General features: G+C 53.4%; 1 protein-coding gene across 6 annotated transcripts in view; it reads left to right on the forward strand.

Annotated features, from left to right (window-relative positions):
* The first annotated feature begins 11,178 nt into the window (after window positions 1–11,178).
* The window catches only part of OSR2 (odd-skipped related transciption factor 2), a 41,634-nt gene continuing 36,324 nt past the window's right edge, over window positions 11,179–16,488 (forward strand). For 2 of the 6 annotated variants that reach the window (XM_021529452.2, XM_021529454.4), the window contains exons 1-3: window positions 11,179–11,422; window positions 14,292–15,015; window positions 15,672–15,771. In XM_021529452.2, coding sequence (XP_021385127.1) covers window positions 14,363–15,015; window positions 15,672–15,771 — 753 coding nt within the window. In that variant the 5' untranslated portion in view covers window positions 11,179–11,422; window positions 14,292–14,362. Of the gene's footprint in view, window positions 11,423–13,796; window positions 14,019–14,291; window positions 15,016–15,671; window positions 15,772–16,488 lie in introns of those variants that run through there. The other 4 variants (XM_021529453.2, XM_085572407.1, XM_085572408.1 and 1 more) reach the window with 3 other exon arrangements.

A 16,488-nucleotide genomic window follows, 5' to 3' on the forward strand; every position in this document is an offset into this window, starting at 1 on the left:
ATTCAAAAGCCAGGAGTAGATGGATCATACCCTGCCAGTGAAGTGAAAAAAAAGTATTCTGAATAACTAAATAAGGAGAAAGAACAGTACAGTGAAACCTGCATTTGCAGTGCATTAGGGAGACACTCTTTTCTTTGTATATGTACAACCAGTATCCCAAACACTGGAAAAAAATTTATTTTTTGTAGAGTGAGATGAATTGAACAAACTGTCTGAGTGTCACGGAGGGAAGCTGCTTAAAGTGATATCTGAAGTTAAGATTAACCTCTTATTTTCATGGCGTTGGACTATGTGCTTATCAGGGAAGTTTTATGTTTGAGGTTCAGGGAGAAGGTGATGGCCATGTCCTCTGAATGCTTTCAGATGACTGATTTTCAGAATGTTGCTGGCATTCTTCCAGCTGGAGGCCTGACCATTAGATAAGCTTAATATTATGGTGGCCATTTGCAAAACAGATGAGAGCAGGAATAGCAAGAGGAAATGAGAAAACCAAGAAACCTACTGAAACTCCCTGAAAATAGTCTTAGCATTGGAAGAAAAAGTCTTAGATCCTTCCACTGAAAGAAAACCTATTAAGCATAGAATTTCAGCTGGTAAAAGTATAACCACTACCCCAAGGGAGACAAAAACACTGGCTGAAGCAACACTACCACAAGTGCCGGCTTAAAGAAATCTAGGAAACATTGCTCTACCTTCCTGAATGAGAGTCTAGACAAAAGTTTTTAGATATTGCCAGACAAGATACATTTACTTCTGCTTTCAGGTGGGGGGAGTTTGTTTGGTTTGGTTTTTATTTGTAATGGTGAAGCCCATAGCTCTGCTGGCTAAGAACCCTGTTTAATAATCCCTCCTCTGCCAATGTTAAATGGCATTGGAGTATTAAACTAGCAGAAGATTTGACAGATATTATTTGGCAGATCCCATTGTAGCCATTCACCTCACCCTTCCAGCTGCCTCCCCCTCCCTCTGCCAGAAATTACTGCTTCTGGAAGTGGCTTGGCAAAAAAAAACATACCTGTACTTCAGCAATTCTTGTTCAGCCAGATGCTCCAAATCAAACTTGCAAGCAGAGATAGCTGAGGGCCATTCATTTTTATTCTGCATTTAGTAGATGAAGTCTCCTTTGCACTGGCATTTGGAAACATTGTGAGCAGTGATCCTTGGTTACCACATTTTCACTATCAGGCTTTCACATGGCAATGGAACTTGTGGTGGAAACAGGAATGGGGCTCTCTCCACTGGTAACTGCCTGGCAGAGAGAAAATATTAAGTAATCTTTTTTTAATCAAAGAGCCTCACCTGAGTAAATATCCTAGCAATTCCAATTTTTAATTTTATTATCATAGTCTGTTGCTCAAGCTATGTTTTCTGACTGTGCAGCAATAATAGTGCTATGAGCACATGAAGATTTTTCAAACTGGCATTGTATTCAGTTCTTCTTACATTTCCACACATAATCTGCATAACATTATTAAATCTTTCCTGTACATTATTTAGCCTCTGGGATCAAATGAAATCATACATAACTGGAACTCTTTGGACTTTGACAGATGTCCTCTGGCAGATTTTTTGCAGAGGTTTTTAAATTGTTACTGCTTTCAGCTATTTTCTTGGCTTTTTCCTGGAATTGGACGTGTGTCAGCTGCTCTGGTGGAAAACACTGACCTCTTAGCTTTTAATGATGGTAAAAGTGGGTTTGAGTTACTGTACCAGACTTTGCACTGAAGCAACTCGAAGCAAAGGTATGGTCCTTTTCACCAGCTCACGTGCAGGAAGAGTAGTGCTCCACAGAGAGCTGTCAAAAGGGTTGGGAAGGTAATGCCGAGGACTTGCTTGCAAACTTCTGGAGGAATATTTACAGCATCTTGCCTCTGGTCCTTTTATCATGGAGAGCACTGGAAAACTGGGTATTCTCCTAAAACAGTGAAGGTAATGAAAAAAATGCTGAACTTTTTCAGCTCTTTTTTGAAATAATACAGATTCTTCTGAAACTGATCTGCTTTGTGGGCTGTCTCCTACTGTGGTGTTACGAAGTTACTCTAAGTAATACTATACTTAGACACTGCACAGTTTGTTTCCTTTCATCTCTACACCCGAACAAAGCTTTTTATGTGTGGGAGAGCTTCTTCTACCTTGTGTATTTTGTAAGTAAACTCTTTGATAAGGAGAACCCTAGACTTAATATCTCTGCCTAAGTTACTATACTTTCTACACATTTGGAGCAAATAAAAATAGTCATCCCAAATCCATCACTTGTTTTTTAAAACCTCTGTATCAACCATATAATACAGAAAAAAAATCCACACCATCACATTTTGATGAGTTCAGGCATTTTTGAACAACTGAGAATTTAAACTGTGAATAAACTGAAGAATGTGTCACTGCATTCAAGAACCATAGTTTCACTTTAAGAAACCACAGCTGCAACAATAAGGTGGAAATTTGACACACACTAGGTTGGAGGTGGCAAGGATTAAAGGTATGGAATTAGAAAAGAAACCCCTTATGCTGTTGAACAGAATATGAGACATAAATCAATGACTAACTTTGGCTAAGCTTTGCCTTATGGAGGTATGCAGCATTGCAGCTTCACAGTTATCAGTATTTGTCATCTTGAGTATCGGTACACATGCCAGATGCAAAAGAGGGGCCCAGAGAGAATATGGGGGATGAGGAAAAGAAAATTAATAGTTTCAGTGACAATGTACAGTATTTTGATGTGAAACAGAACTTCTGTAATATTTAAAGGAGCTTACATACATATATATGTGTGTGTATATATATATATATATATATATATATATATGGACAAAAGCTGTTGGAAATAAGCCTTTGACTTCAAAATGTGCCTGATTAAAAAGGATACTGATAAAAATTGAGATGAGAACAGCTGGAACTTTGATTGCAGTTATGCTTTCTTCTGGATGTTTATTTCTAGATTACTTTTGCAGCTGCTTTTATCTACTCCTTAGAAGTTCTTTTAGATTTGACGAACCATTAGCTGTAAAAGTAAACATCAGCTCAAGTCTGGTTATATAGATTTTGAAACCATTGCGGGTGGGAAAGATAATGTGAGACTAGTGCTGAACTAGGTCAGACTTAAGTGATCCTTTGAACAGCCTTTTAGCATCTTAGGCTCCACCTGTAATTCTAACAGAACATCCAGTATTTCCAATATTGTTTTCAATTAAGCAGTTAGGAATTTCCAAGCTCTAGGAATTAAAATACTCTTTTTTGGAAAACTTAAATTCATGTCTCACTGTCATTCAAAATACAGAATTCTTTCAAAGTATGCTTCCCCCTATCTATGTAGAGAGATGGTCCTTAAAACTAGTTCTGCTGCCTTTCAGTATCTGTCATATATAAATATTATGCTTTAAATAAAACGGATCTGCAGTTTTGACGCCACTCTCTTTTGTTATTGTAGTTGTTTAAGAGTTCTTTAATAACTGTGCTTTTTATTTGCTTAAGAGATGCCTGTTTGGAGACTGGAGAAAGGTCAGGGTTAACCCTGCTTAACCTTAGCTAATGACCTGTACTGGTGGTCCCTCTTTTGGGTCTCAGGAGTATCAGCAATGATGATGTGGCCACTGACTGACTTTCATGCCAGGTCCCACTGAAATAAACACACTGTTATACTTACTTTATGCTTCTTCCCAATAGAAATTTTTGCACACTATATTGGTCAAAGCCCTCTGGTAAGTCAGACTTCTCTATTTTCAGATTTAAGATTTTAAAGAATTCAAGTACAAGATAACATTTTTGTTAAAAGATCCTTTCAGATGGCTTCATAAGTCATTTCCTTGGACCATTCCTGGATTCAAAAAATATTTTTTCAGTTTCTATATTCAGTTTTCATTTCTCTGTCCGGAGTATTTCTGCTAATGATGAAGACTCCCTCACATTTCTCCATAGGCATTCTCTGAAAGCCCCGTGTCTTGCAGATGCCATTGATCTTTGCTCCCATCACAGCCAGGAAGGCTGTCATTCCAAAGTATTCTTTGCCCCACAGTCTCTTCTGCTCCCTTCCACACACCCACAGCCTCCCAAAAGAGCTGGGTGCTGTACCTTCACAGGCAGGGTCTACCCAGCAGTTCAGAAAAACGCAGCCTCATGGCAACAGTGAGATTCAAAAGGTCCTGTTTGCAGCGTGGCTAACAGTATCTCTTTCCCCTCTTCTCTGGAGCTGAAAATAAGAGGCCTTGAGTCAGTTCTGTTTCTACTTCAATGTCATGTCCTTGGCTGTCAGCACTCCTCTGGTGCTAAAATGAGTTTTGCTGCTGAAATGAATGGGATTTATGTTTTTCTTGGAGACAATTCCCAAGGGGGAATTTGAAAGAATAGTATAACAACTAATAATTTTCACCAGCCTAGCATGGGTGAGCAAGCCAAATAAATGAACGTTAATGCAAACATAAATCCTGCAATAGTCATCGATACTGTTTAGGAGACAGACCATGCCATCTACTCTAGACTAAACAGGGGAAAAGGCCATTTGGAAGCTTCATCCTACCCTTCAACATCCTGTCCGAGTCCCTCAAATACTCTTGTGGGGTCTGTGAAAGGGGACTAAGGGGAACAAGCAAAATGCCAGTTCTCTGAGCAGGAACCTGTGCCATCATGGGAACAGAAAACAAAAGTCCATGAGCAAAAAAGATGGAAATCCACTGCTAGGTCTTTACTCTGGTTTGTTCTGGTTTCACATGATTTCAGTTTGTTGCTGACTCGTGATGCCCAGACACCAGAGACTGTCTGCCATGACACACTGCTCAGCTTGATGGGAAGGGAAGGAAAATGAGGTAGAAGAATATTCTTTACCAGAAAATCTTCTGACTGGCCTGTGCCCATTTCAGTTCTGTCCTTGAACTGATCTGTTCCTTTTCCCAGTTGTTGCTTTGACTGTACTCCAGAGATCTTGCCCTGAGTTTTCTCCGCAGTGGCTCTGGAGAGTTCATGGAGAAAAAGGACTCTTTTTCCCATGCCATAAGCTAAATGTGAACTCCCCTCCACCGCAAAATCTCTACAATGTAACAATCAGCATTGGATCCACAGCCTCTGAGTTGGTGCCACTGTCCTTTCACTCAACAGGATGATGCACACAGTGCTGTTATGAGGTGGCAGCAGAAGCTGAGAACACCAGCACTTAAGGCAAAAACAAGGTAGTCATACAGATATCAATGCCAACAACTTAACTCATGGAAAAGGACATGAAAGCAGGCATGATGAAAATTCTTGCCTAGAGCTGCTCTTGGGTTTTTTGGTAAACTTTTGTTCATTTGTTTATTTTTATGAGGCAGTCTGAAAATAATATTCCTAATTAAGTAAATATTTAAAACCAGCAGTAAAACCACACATTCAGCAGATGACTGGCATATAAAGACATTGAATCACCTGCTTAGATACTGCCCTAGGTAGCAATGATCCTAAGCATGCACTTCAATACTTTTTGGATTATATTGAGTAGAGAATTACAGAGTTATGTTCAGCCTTGGTAGTGTCTTTAAGTGCTTTCTAATTCCTTATCCTGGCAAACTTTCCCTCAATTTCCTTGTATTTCAGCAATTATCAATAACTTAACTTTCAAAACCCCTGATTTTATTAAGAAGTGCAGGGTTTCACCAGTCAGGTTTGTCTGGACATTGTAGAAGTTAATCTACCCAGGAATAACTGTTAGTTTTTTGTAATATCCACTATTGTCCTTCTCTTTGAATTAGATGCCACAAACAACTGGAAAAAAACCACACAGTGATTGCTACGGACATTGTGCACATCTGTAAGTGATGATTTGCATATGCTTGCACCACACTTGTAATGCTCTGAAAATATCTGAAATGCTCTGTAGTATCCTGGTTTATAACATATCCTTCACCACAGTTTACACATTGAGAATGCATGCTGAAAACAGGAAACCCACATATGGAGGGTAGGTAAAAGAGGATAACCATATACATGCATTTGACAGACTAGTCCCAGTTTAAGAGTATCATGAGCATCAGGCTTGCGTAAACAAATCAGTGTTTAACCCACAGATGTATCTAATGACCAGATGGATTCTGCATGTTTACAACTGGAAAAAACTCTCTGAGCCTTTCTATTGTTTGTTGACTTACACCCTATAATATTAATTTTATTTGTGAAACCAAGTCATTCACTGGGATATTGCAAGTTCTTAAAAGGAAATGGAGTTATTTAATATATGCCACAGGAGAAGATGTATGGGTCTGGTCTCTGCTGCCTTGGAGCTGCTGCCTAGGTGAGTTACGAGGCATGTGACCAAATGCACCACTGCATTTCTTAACCCAATTTATCCCTTTTATACAATATTTCTTTTATACTTCCCCTTAGCAGTTGGCTCAGAGATTGCAAACTTCATGATCCTTTCGGCCTGAGGCAGCTGCAGAATGGGAGCCTGAACCCCCCCTTTAACTCAGCAAGGTAGTCTACAAACCCATGGCCGTGCAGCAGGCAGGCAGCCCTGAAGCCCTGCCGACCTTCACCTGCAGGTGTCCTTTGACACGTCTGCCAAGAGAGGTAGAATGCCACCACCAGAGTGTAAGCAGAGCCTGTCAGCCTGGGGACCCTCTGCAGTCCCGAGGCTCACCTTGGGGGGGGTCGGCGGTGAGGTATGGAGCGATGGGAAAGGGGCCCACTCGTGTGCAATGGGTGTCTGTGCCGCCGCAGCACAGCCCTGCTCAGTGTTTCTGCGCTGACGGCAGGAAAGACTTTAGCCAAAAGGTTGCTTAAAGCAAAGTATAGCAAGGTACGGCATGTTGTATTTCTTTATGTCTTGACATCTACTCACTTCAGACGCCACAAAAATCTCTCATTGCTGATGGCGGGGGAAGGAACATTTTAGGTCAGAGAAGTCTTTTTATCGAGGGCTCGGGGCCCTCCGTCGGGGCAAGGCGGCAGCCCCGCAGCTGGCGGCGTCCTCTCCTCGGTCCCCGCGGCCGCACCATCCGTCGCCCCATCCGCGCCGTGCTATTGCACCGAGGCAATAGCTGCGGCACAGCGCGCAAGTTCCGCGGGATGAGCGGCCCTCACCGCTGCGCGCACGGCAAGGACGAACTCCATCAAAGGCGGCTTGACGCCCGTGAGCCCCGCGGTGTGTGACATGAAGCCGAGAACTTCGAGAGTGGAGAGCCGGGGCTCGGCAGTGGCCGGAGAACAAAAGCCCCCACGGGGCTCCGTGTTCCCTAGAGAAGGGAAGACGTGGGGGAGGCACCCGTCGGGCTGGCTGCGGCGGTGATGCACGTCGGGGAGGCATCGGGGTGGACTGCCGCGGTGCCGCGGGGCAGGCGGCTGGGCCCGCTCCCTGCTGCCCGGGGGCAGCCCCGCGGCCGGGCCGGGGCGGGGGCCGAGGGCGAGGGGGTGGCCGGGCTTGCGCGTCCTGGGGAGACACGGGCGGTACCCAGCCCGCTGAGGTCGTTGAGTGCTTAGTTACTTTCTTCTTTCGTGGAAATTAATCGCGGCGATATTCTGCGGGAATCTGAGTCCGAGAAGAGAAAAAGGGGACGCTGAGCGGGAGTTGCAGCGGTGGTGTCCCCCGGAGCCTGCCAAGCGCCGCGTCCCAGGCCGCCTACGCCTGTTTGTCAAAACTTGGCATTTCATGACTAGTTCATTAAAAACAAAACAGAATATCCCACCCAATAAATCGGAGCGAAGCCGGTGATGATTTAATCACCAAGAAAGACCAGCGGAATCCGATGCCAGATAGACGGGCGGTCACTGTTTTCCTTAAAAAAAAAAAAAACTAAAATTAACTCCTCGGTGTGTAGCCTAGTGCTTTGCCGCATCCTGTCGGCCGGCGTTAGCCCAAGGCTGGGCTTGGTCCGTGGTCGCCCTCGCTGCCCAGCGACCGCTCTGCCCTGAACGCCCCAGCAGCGCTCCCTGGGCCAGGGGCTGTCGGGGGCCATCGGGTCTCTTCCCAAAGCAGCGTGCAGTGGTGCTCTGCACCAAGGACTATGCTCTCGGCCCCTTCTCTAGGCGTAGTCCCTGTCATGAGCCGGAGCCGGCCCGAGTACTCGCTGACCCCTCTCCCTCCGGCGCCGGCTGCGGACGCACCCCTGACCCCCTCTGAAGACTCTGCCCCATTCATTTTCGCGGAGCTGAGTTCCCAGCGACCGCGACCCCCCACTGCCGATAGCGCTCCGTGCACGCATCACGCACCGCGGCCGCGCACGGAGCCCCGCGGGAGGGCCCGACGAGCGCCGCTGCGGGGTCTCGCTGCCCGGGCGCATTTCTGCGCGCAGAAAGGGGCGAATGGTCAAGGTTTGCCCCAGGCTTCACGGCCGCGAAGGAACTGCTTTAGTCTTTTCCTCGCAGCAAGAACAAACACTGCCTCTATCTCCTTGCTCCCCTGGACGGAATCCAGCGCTCCGGATAATTTTTTTTTTTTTTTTTTTTTTTTTTTTTTTTGAGGGGATGGGAAGAGAGAGCGGGGGTAGGCTGAGATAACCGCGGCGATATCTGCACCGATGGGACGCGCGGATGGGAGAAGGAGGTGCGAGGTGAGCGCTCGGACGCCCGCGGATAGCGGTGCTGCCTCCGCGCTCCTCGTGGCCCCGCGGCCGCCGTCTCTCGGGCGGTGCGGGGAGAGCCGCGTTCGGGGTCCGCCGGGACCCCCATCCCAATGCTCTGGGACCGCCGGGACACCCATCCCAATGCTCTGGGACCGCCGGGACACCCATCCCAATGCTCTGGGACCGCCGGGACCCCATCCCAATGCTCTGGGACCGCCGGGACAGCCACGGCGGGGCCGGGTCCCGTGCCCGGGCGGGCGGAGCGCGCAGGGCCCCGCGCTGACCTGCAGGCGGCGCTGCAGCACCGCGGCCGCCGCCGCCGGGCACGGCGCGGCCCCGGGCGCTCCCCCCGCGCCGCCGGCCGTGCCGCGCCCGGCCCGGGACAACGGGGCAGCCGCCCCGCCGCGGGGGAAGTCCCTTGGGTGCGGGAGGGGCTCGCCCCAGGTGGATGCAGACAGGTGACATGGGAGCGCTGGGGGACCTGCTCTGGGGGTCCTGCGGGACCCGGCGGCCCGTGCCCCGGCTAGTGCCACCGCTGCTCGACGGGTGCCACTGCCGTGAAGCCCCTCGGCGTCCGAGCGACCCCGGCTCCACCTGGTGCGGAGCTGACGCGGCATTATGGGTGAGCCTCGCGGCCGGCTCTCCCCGCGCACCTGCCGGCCGGGCCTGGCGGAGTCGCGCCGGGGTCACCGGGTGCTCCCGGCCAGCGCAGACGTGCGCGGCGACCGCCGCACTGCCGGTGGTGGGCGAGCGCAGCGTAGCCAAAAAGGTACCACGAGCGGCCAGGGAGCGAACAGCCCTGGCAGTGACGTCGCACCGCACCGCACCGTCTCCCTCCCGAGTTCCCTCCGCTTTGAGGCTTTTTCGTTGCCTGGTCGGCTTGTGATTTGAGGAGGTCGTTGTTGTTTGGGGATTTTTTTAGATTCTGGTTTTGATTTTGGGCTGGTTATTAAATATATATAGGTTTGGGGTTTTTTTTGGGTTTTTTTTGTTTTTTTTTTTTTTCTTCTCCACAAGTGCGGCTTATTTCTACTTGCTGTACGGAGCAAGAAATGATGGTTCTCCCGAAACAATTTCCCTTTGATTCTTGAGTCCGGGGCTGTTGTTCTTGGTATCCAGAAGCCAGCAGTGAGGGGAAGAAACTGCAACTCTAAAGATCCCTTTTAACTTCGTTCTTGAAGCAACCGGCCTCTTTCGAGAAAGCAAAACGAGGGGATGCGGGTCCTGCCCCCGCGTCCTGCCGGAGTCCCCCAGCCCAGTCGCGGCCGACGAACCCTTGCCCTGTGCAGGCTCCCCGAGGCGGCCGGCACCCACCTCACACCCAGACCGAGGAAATCACTCCTCCACGAATTGTGAACTTCCGTATCCTCACTGGCCGGGAGAAGAAATGCTATTTATTTAGGCTGTCTGGGATTTAAAACAGAGCATTTTCGAAGCAGGAATTTATGGAAAGAAACGAAAAATAGCCCCAGCGGCCGGTGGCAGCCGCGGGCTGCAGCGTGCGCCATCCTCGGCCGCGCTGCCCTGTGAGGGGACACGGCCAAAACTTCCTCTGCCGACTCATATTCCCTTCTTTGATTAGTTTTTTCTTACTGAACACTAAAGGGAGAAAAAAATTCCCATGCAGCCGTAATTTATGTCTTCTTTTCTACCTCGGTCTTGAATTAACCTGCATCGACTTTACGTTTGAAAAGTTTTCAAAGCTGTCCTTTAAGTGCCATTTTCACGGACATCTTTTGTCCTTTTCCAATTCTACTTCAAATTTCCAGTCCAGATTATACGATTAATTCTCCATACATGTGATTGAAATAACGCACATAACAAGATAATATTACAGATAAAAATGTAACCCAACAGCCGCATTGCAACTATCGACGAACGTGAATAGAGCTCCCTAATCGAGACATTCGAAGAGAGTTAGGGAGGCCCCATTTAGCAGTAAATTCCCTGGTAATAAATCGAAACTGCTTTCGAAACTATGTGTCTGTTCCAGGTAGGGACTGTGTGCTTAGTCACTGAGCATGGGGATGCCTCCGCAGAGCTTCTCTTCCCGAATCTGCCCTTAGGCGATTCAGTCGCGGTGAAAGGGCAGCGCCGAATCGCTGAAGGTCCATAGGGCGACCCGACACGACGGCCACAAGCCCATTTGGACGTGAGCACTATCTGCACCCACCCCTGGTGACATGGGCGCCCACAAAAACCCACACTCTATGTTTGGGAGTGTTATTTTAGATATTTAAGCCAGTCGGGCCGCCTATGTCACTCCAGCTGGGGTACGACGGGCAGCGGAGATGGACGGCGAGACGCAAGGAGCACGCAAATACCCGCGGTCGGCAGTGGGCCGGGGGGCGTCGAGCTGTTCTCGGAGGGAAAAGTCACCTTAGGTGACGCGGGGGGAGCGGGGGGCGTCCTGCCACTTTCAAGCCCAGTTGCTACCCAAACACAAGTAAACAGTGGGGCCGGCGCGGCGGGGCGGGCCGGGGCCGGGGCCGCGGCCGGGGGCGGTCCCGTCCCGTCCCGTCGGGGCGGAGCGGCGCGGCCCCGAGCGCGGGGCTGTGCGCGCCGCGGGGTGGGCCGGCGGCGGCGGCGGGCGGGCGGGGACAGCGCTCCACGCCAGTCACCGCTGAAATGTGATGGACCGGGCAGGGGGCGGCTCAGACTCGCGCCGAGCCTCGCCGGGGTCGAAGGCGGGAGGCTGCGGGCGGGAGGCGGCGGTCTATGCCGGGGCCCCGGGACCGCCGCGGCCAGTGCTCCCAGCCGCCGCCCAGCCCTCCGCAACATGCCGGTCGCCGCCGGGCCCCGGCCCCGCTGAGCGTCCCCGCTGTGGATCTAATGTCTCCGTGAAGGTGCCGCGGCCGCCGCCTCAGCTTTGCCCCGGGAGGAGCAGCAGGCTGCGGTAGGTGAGTGGCTCCGTGGTCCGCCCTGCCCGCTGCCGTCGGCGGGAGTGGGGCGGCCGCCTCGGGAGCGGAGCGTGCGCTCAGCCGGGAGCGCGGGGCCGCCGGGCTTACTTTCAGTTCGCAGCTCCGCGGGGGCTTGGGGTGCGGGTGTTCCCCCCTCCACGCCACTGGCGCGTTGGTGCGAGGCCAGGCTACGGCAGCCTCCCGGGATGCGCTCTCGATGTCCTTCAAGCTAAACTCCTGGCAGGGAGCAGAAGGTCCGCGCTTGGACTGCGAGCTAAGCCGCGGGTCTCACTGGAGAAACCTCGGCCGGGTGGAAACACCTGGCTGCGCGGGCAGCGGCGGCCGCGGCTTCGGGTGAGGCCGTCGGAGAGGTGCCCACCCGCTCCCTGGGTAGGACGGCAGCGCCTTCGGGGATGGTCCCGGCCCCGCCGCGGGACAACGGGGGGCGCGGGCCGGACCGGCGGGTCGGCGGCAAGCAGGTAGAGAGGGCTGTCCTGGCACCAGCCTTAATTTAATTAAGCTTTCTGCATGGAAAGGGAAAAGGAAGTGCCAAGGTTTAAGTAACATCCGTTTTTGGTTGACTTTCAACTCCTCCGCCCCGACACACCTTAATATAAATGGCCTTAAAATCACGTTCGAAGACGCTTTCTATTCTTTTTTTGATACGTTTTACTAAAGTTACCTCCAAATACAAATAGTAGCAGATGTACCGCCATTCAGACAGAAGTGTAGTTTTAGAAGTTTCTACCTTAAAATGAGGATTTCGTGTTCAGAATAGTTTTCTCGTAGTTAGTTCTTGGCCACCAAAACGAGCGTAGTGTAATGACACCCCCATACACAGCCTCCAAACGCGGCTGTAACAGAGGGAGCTCTGCCTTAAAGAAACACTGCTCCTACCTCAGCTATAGCTCCCAGCCGGTAGATCCGAAACCCAGCCTCAAACACCCGGGATGGAGGCAGAAGCCGCTGGAGCAGACAGCGAAAAGTGATTGAATTTCTTCTGTTTCGGTTCCTCGCGGAAAGCGAATAGGAACTTACACTACGACATCTTTAAAAATAAGTCTCTATATATAACCACACACCCCTCTCCCCAATAAAACGAAAATATCTCCATATATAATAGTATCGATAACTGTCGCCGGTGTCGATACAATCACAAACGAGGAAACCTGGGAAGCAGCGGAGGAAGCTCTGGAGAGCCACGACTCTAGGCAAACGAAAATGGGAGTAGGCAGCACTGCACTTCACACCCGACCTCCTTGCCACATTTCTTTTCCCCCAGTCGGCCAATTGTACCGTGCCACAAATGTGGGGGAAAGATATTGTAAGAAAAAAACTGAAAAGTAATTTTTCAGGCGGTGCGCCCGCGGTGTCAGCGGAGCGGCAGGAGCCGGGCGGCAGCGGCCCGGGAGGCAGGGACACCGCTCATAGAGCGCGGGCTCTGCACTCGGAGAGTTTCCTTAAATTTTGTTGTTGTTTGGAGGGGGTGGTTTAGGATTTTTGCGGGGGGAGGTTCTCTTGTTTATTTTGGAAACTACGCGTTACCAGACCCTCCACAATAATCCTTTGAGGTGTTGGGTCACCCTCGGCCCTACCTCTTGTTTACAGGCCCAGAGAGACCCCGGCGTTTCCTTTGGCCGCTTTCCTGGGTCGCGACAGCCTCTTGGCTGCTGGAAGTGAACCCTCAACGAAAGCAAAAAAAAAGGAAACGGCGGGGGCTTTCCCCCCGCGCCGATGTCCCGCTGCCCCGCGGCTGGGGTGGGGGGCGGGGGGAGCGTCGCCCCGCGTCCCGGGTCTGCCGAGGAGACCCCCTTGCGACGGGAGCAGCGGGCCCGGCGGTTTCGGTTGAATGGGCTGAGTGAAACCCTCTGACAGTCACACACCGCTCATTAGCTCACGGCCCCGCCGCTCCGGGGAAGCTCCCCGCCGAGGGACGCCCGAGGGGGTGCGGGGGGCTCGGCCGCACGGCTCCGACCCGCCGGGGCTCCGGTCGCCCTTCTCGGCCCCGGGACGCGGAGGGAGCCGACTGCGGAGCAGCGCCGTGCCAGGCGGCCCTCGGCGGGCCGGGAGGCCTCCGGGCCGGCCGCTCTTCTCGCCGCCGCTGGGGTGGCTGCTGCACGGGGGGCTGGGGAGGTGTGCGTGTGGGATAGGGGCTCCTTTTCTCTTCTTCGGTTATCTTGATAAATGAGTTGTTGTTGAAGGAAGAAAAATAAGCAACAGAGGTTTATTCCACCCCCCCTCCCCCCCCGCTCCGCCCCCCGGGCCTGACTCGGCTCTCCGTGAACACCCTGCTCTATCCTGGGGAGGCCCCAGCCAGGAGGGGTCGGGGTCGGGGCCTCAGCGCCCGCAGGAGGCCGGGCGGAGGGTGGGAGGGACGCCGGGGGCCAGGTCGGCGCGGGGGGCAGGAGGGAGGTGGCTGCGGGGTCCCCGCGGTGTGCGCTGCGGGGGAAGGTGGCTGGGCGACGGAAAGCGGAGAGGTTTCGTCCCTGGCCGCGTCTCCGTTCCGTCTGTATTTTTACACGATTCGTTTAATTTGAATTTGCGGCGCCTTCGGTTGTCCCGGTGCTGGGTTTTCTCCTTTTTGTTTTAATTTGGGGTGGGTGTTTTTGGAACGCTATTTTTTTAATTTATTTCCTGCGCTTTAGCTTCTCCGGTCGAAGCGATCGCGCCGTGGGTCGGTGTCGGCCGCCGGTCCCGGCGGAGAACGGGAGCCTGTGCTGCGTCGGGGTACTGTGGCCGCGGAAAGGCAGCGCGCCGGAGCCGTGCCTGGCCCTCCCTGGCTCCCCTGCTGCGCTCGCCTCGGCTAAGGAGCACCATGCTTCTCCCAGTAAAAGTCTCTCTCTACTTCTTTCTCCCTCTTTCTTCCTAGGATTTTCTCCCGGTCTCAGAAGCCCATCAGAGGCACCAGCTGCTCCGCCGGCTTGCACCCACCTCGGGAAGATGGGAAGCAAGGCTCTGCCAGCCCCCATCCCGCTGCACCCATCCCTGCAACTCACTAACTACTCCTTCCTCCAGGCTGTGAACACCTTCCCCGCAGCTGTGGACCAGTTGCAAGGTCTGTACGGACTCAGCGCCGTGCAAACCATGCACATGAACCACTGGACATTGGGCTACCCCAATGTGCATGAAATCACCCGCTCTACCATCACGGAGATGGCGGCGCAGGGCCTGGTGGACTCCCGCTTCCCTTTCCCCGCGCTCCCCTTTGCCACGCACCTCTTCCACCCCAAGCAAGGGGCCATCGCCCACGTCCTCCCAGCATTGCACAAGGACAGGCCTCGCTTTGACTTTGCCAACCTGGCCGTGGCCGCCACGCAGGAGGATCCCCCCAAGGTGGGGGAGCTCGCCAAGCTGAGTCCCGGACTGGCCTCGCCCCTGTCGGGCATTAGCAAGCTGTCCCCGGACAGGAAGCCTTCCCGCGGCCGCCTGCCCTCCAAGACGAAAAAGGAGTTCATTTGCAAGTTCTGCGGCAGGCACTTCACCAAGTCCTATAACCTTCTTATCCACGAGCGAACCCACACGGACGAGCGGCCTTACACCTGCGACATCTGCCACAAGGCTTTCCGGAGGCAGGACCACCTGCGGGACCACCGGTGAGGGACCACCACGACCGGGGTCGGGCCGTGGGCAGCCGGGGAGGGGTGAGCCGCTCGAGGGGGATGAGACTCAGCGGCTCCAGGAGCCACAGAAACAGCACAGGAAAAGCCCCCGGCTCAGATTCGGAGGCCACGGAGGGACCAGAGCAGCCGAAACCTGCGCTTTGTGTGGGAAGGGCACCCGCCTGAGGGAGAGCTAGAGGGGTTCACAGCCGGAGATTAAGATCCCGGGGCTTTTGTGCTTCTGAGTCGTGACCCTGGGGGGTGCAGGGAACAGGACGGGTCGCAGGTGGGCGCTTCCCTGCTGATCCCCCATCCATCTCCGCCCGCTGCGGCCGGTGCTGAGAGGCGCCCGCGGCCGCAGAGCTGAGAGTCCGCTCCGCCTTTGGAGAAGAGCGGGCTCGGGTCCGGCCTGCAGCGCAGATGCTGTCCCGGTCTGGCACCAGAGAGTGCAGTCACGCTTCGGTACGAATTATTGCAAACGTTTTGAACCGGCCAAGAAGTTTAACCATACGCAGAATAGTAATGGGGGAAAGAAGGAAGAGGAGGTGAGGGTGTCTGGGAGAGGGGTTCGAGTTTGGGGAAGCGGAGTTTGGGGTCGCGGGGCCCACGTGCCTCCGGCAGCGCTGCTCACCCCACGGGTTGCCTTCCAGGTATATCCATTCCAAAGAGAAACCCTTCAAGTGCCAGGAGTGCGGGAAGGGCTTCTGCCAGTCCAGGACCCTGGCGGTCCACAAAACCCTACACATGCAGGTGAGCCTGCCCTTCCCAGGCCTCTCAACGCGTGTGCTGCCGGCGCTGTTCCGGCCCGGCTCGGTCCGGCTCGGCTCGGCTTGGCTTGGCCCGCCGCGGGGCAGGGGCGGTGACCACCGGGGGAACGGGGCTCTGGTGCGGAGGGGAGAGAGGAGAGTCCGGCACTGGACGGCCCCGGGGGCCCGCGGGGCAACAGCGGCCCGTAGTTACCTCCGCGGCCGCGGGAGACCCACGGTAAACGGCGCCCTTGGGAGACGGGCTTAAAGCCCGCGGGGACGCGGCTGGCGGAGGGGAGTGAGCCCCGGGTTCGGGTTTGTCCATGCCGCTGCTTCGAGGCGTTTTTCGTTGAGGGCTGCAGCCCTGGCAGCGGCAGCGGGCGCGGGGCAGCGGGGCGGCCCGGCGGCGGGATGCGGAGCCGTGCGGGGGGACCGCCGTGGCGGCCGGGCGGGCAGCGGGAGTCCCGAGCGGGAGGGCGGTGCGGAGGCTGCTTTCTGTGTGCCCCAGGGGCGCGGAACATCACGACTCGAGAACTATACAATAAGGCTTTTGGGAAAGGACAGGGAGAGGTGGGCGGCCGCCCGGCCGCACGGGGCTCCTCTCGTTCGTGTCTTCCCCCGATATCTCAAGTTGTGCGTTGCGGTGAGAAAAAGTGCAGTAATACGTTAAACAAGGTGGTTTGTGAAGGATTAATCCTTTGCTTGCTTCAAATCTGAACAG

The sequence above is a fragment of the Lonchura striata genome, chromosome 2, assembly GCF_050655825.1.
Source record: "Lonchura striata isolate lonStrDom1 chromosome 2, ASM5065582v1, whole genome shotgun sequence".
Taxonomy (NCBI): Eukaryota; Metazoa; Chordata; class Aves; order Passeriformes; family Estrildidae; genus Lonchura; species Lonchura striata.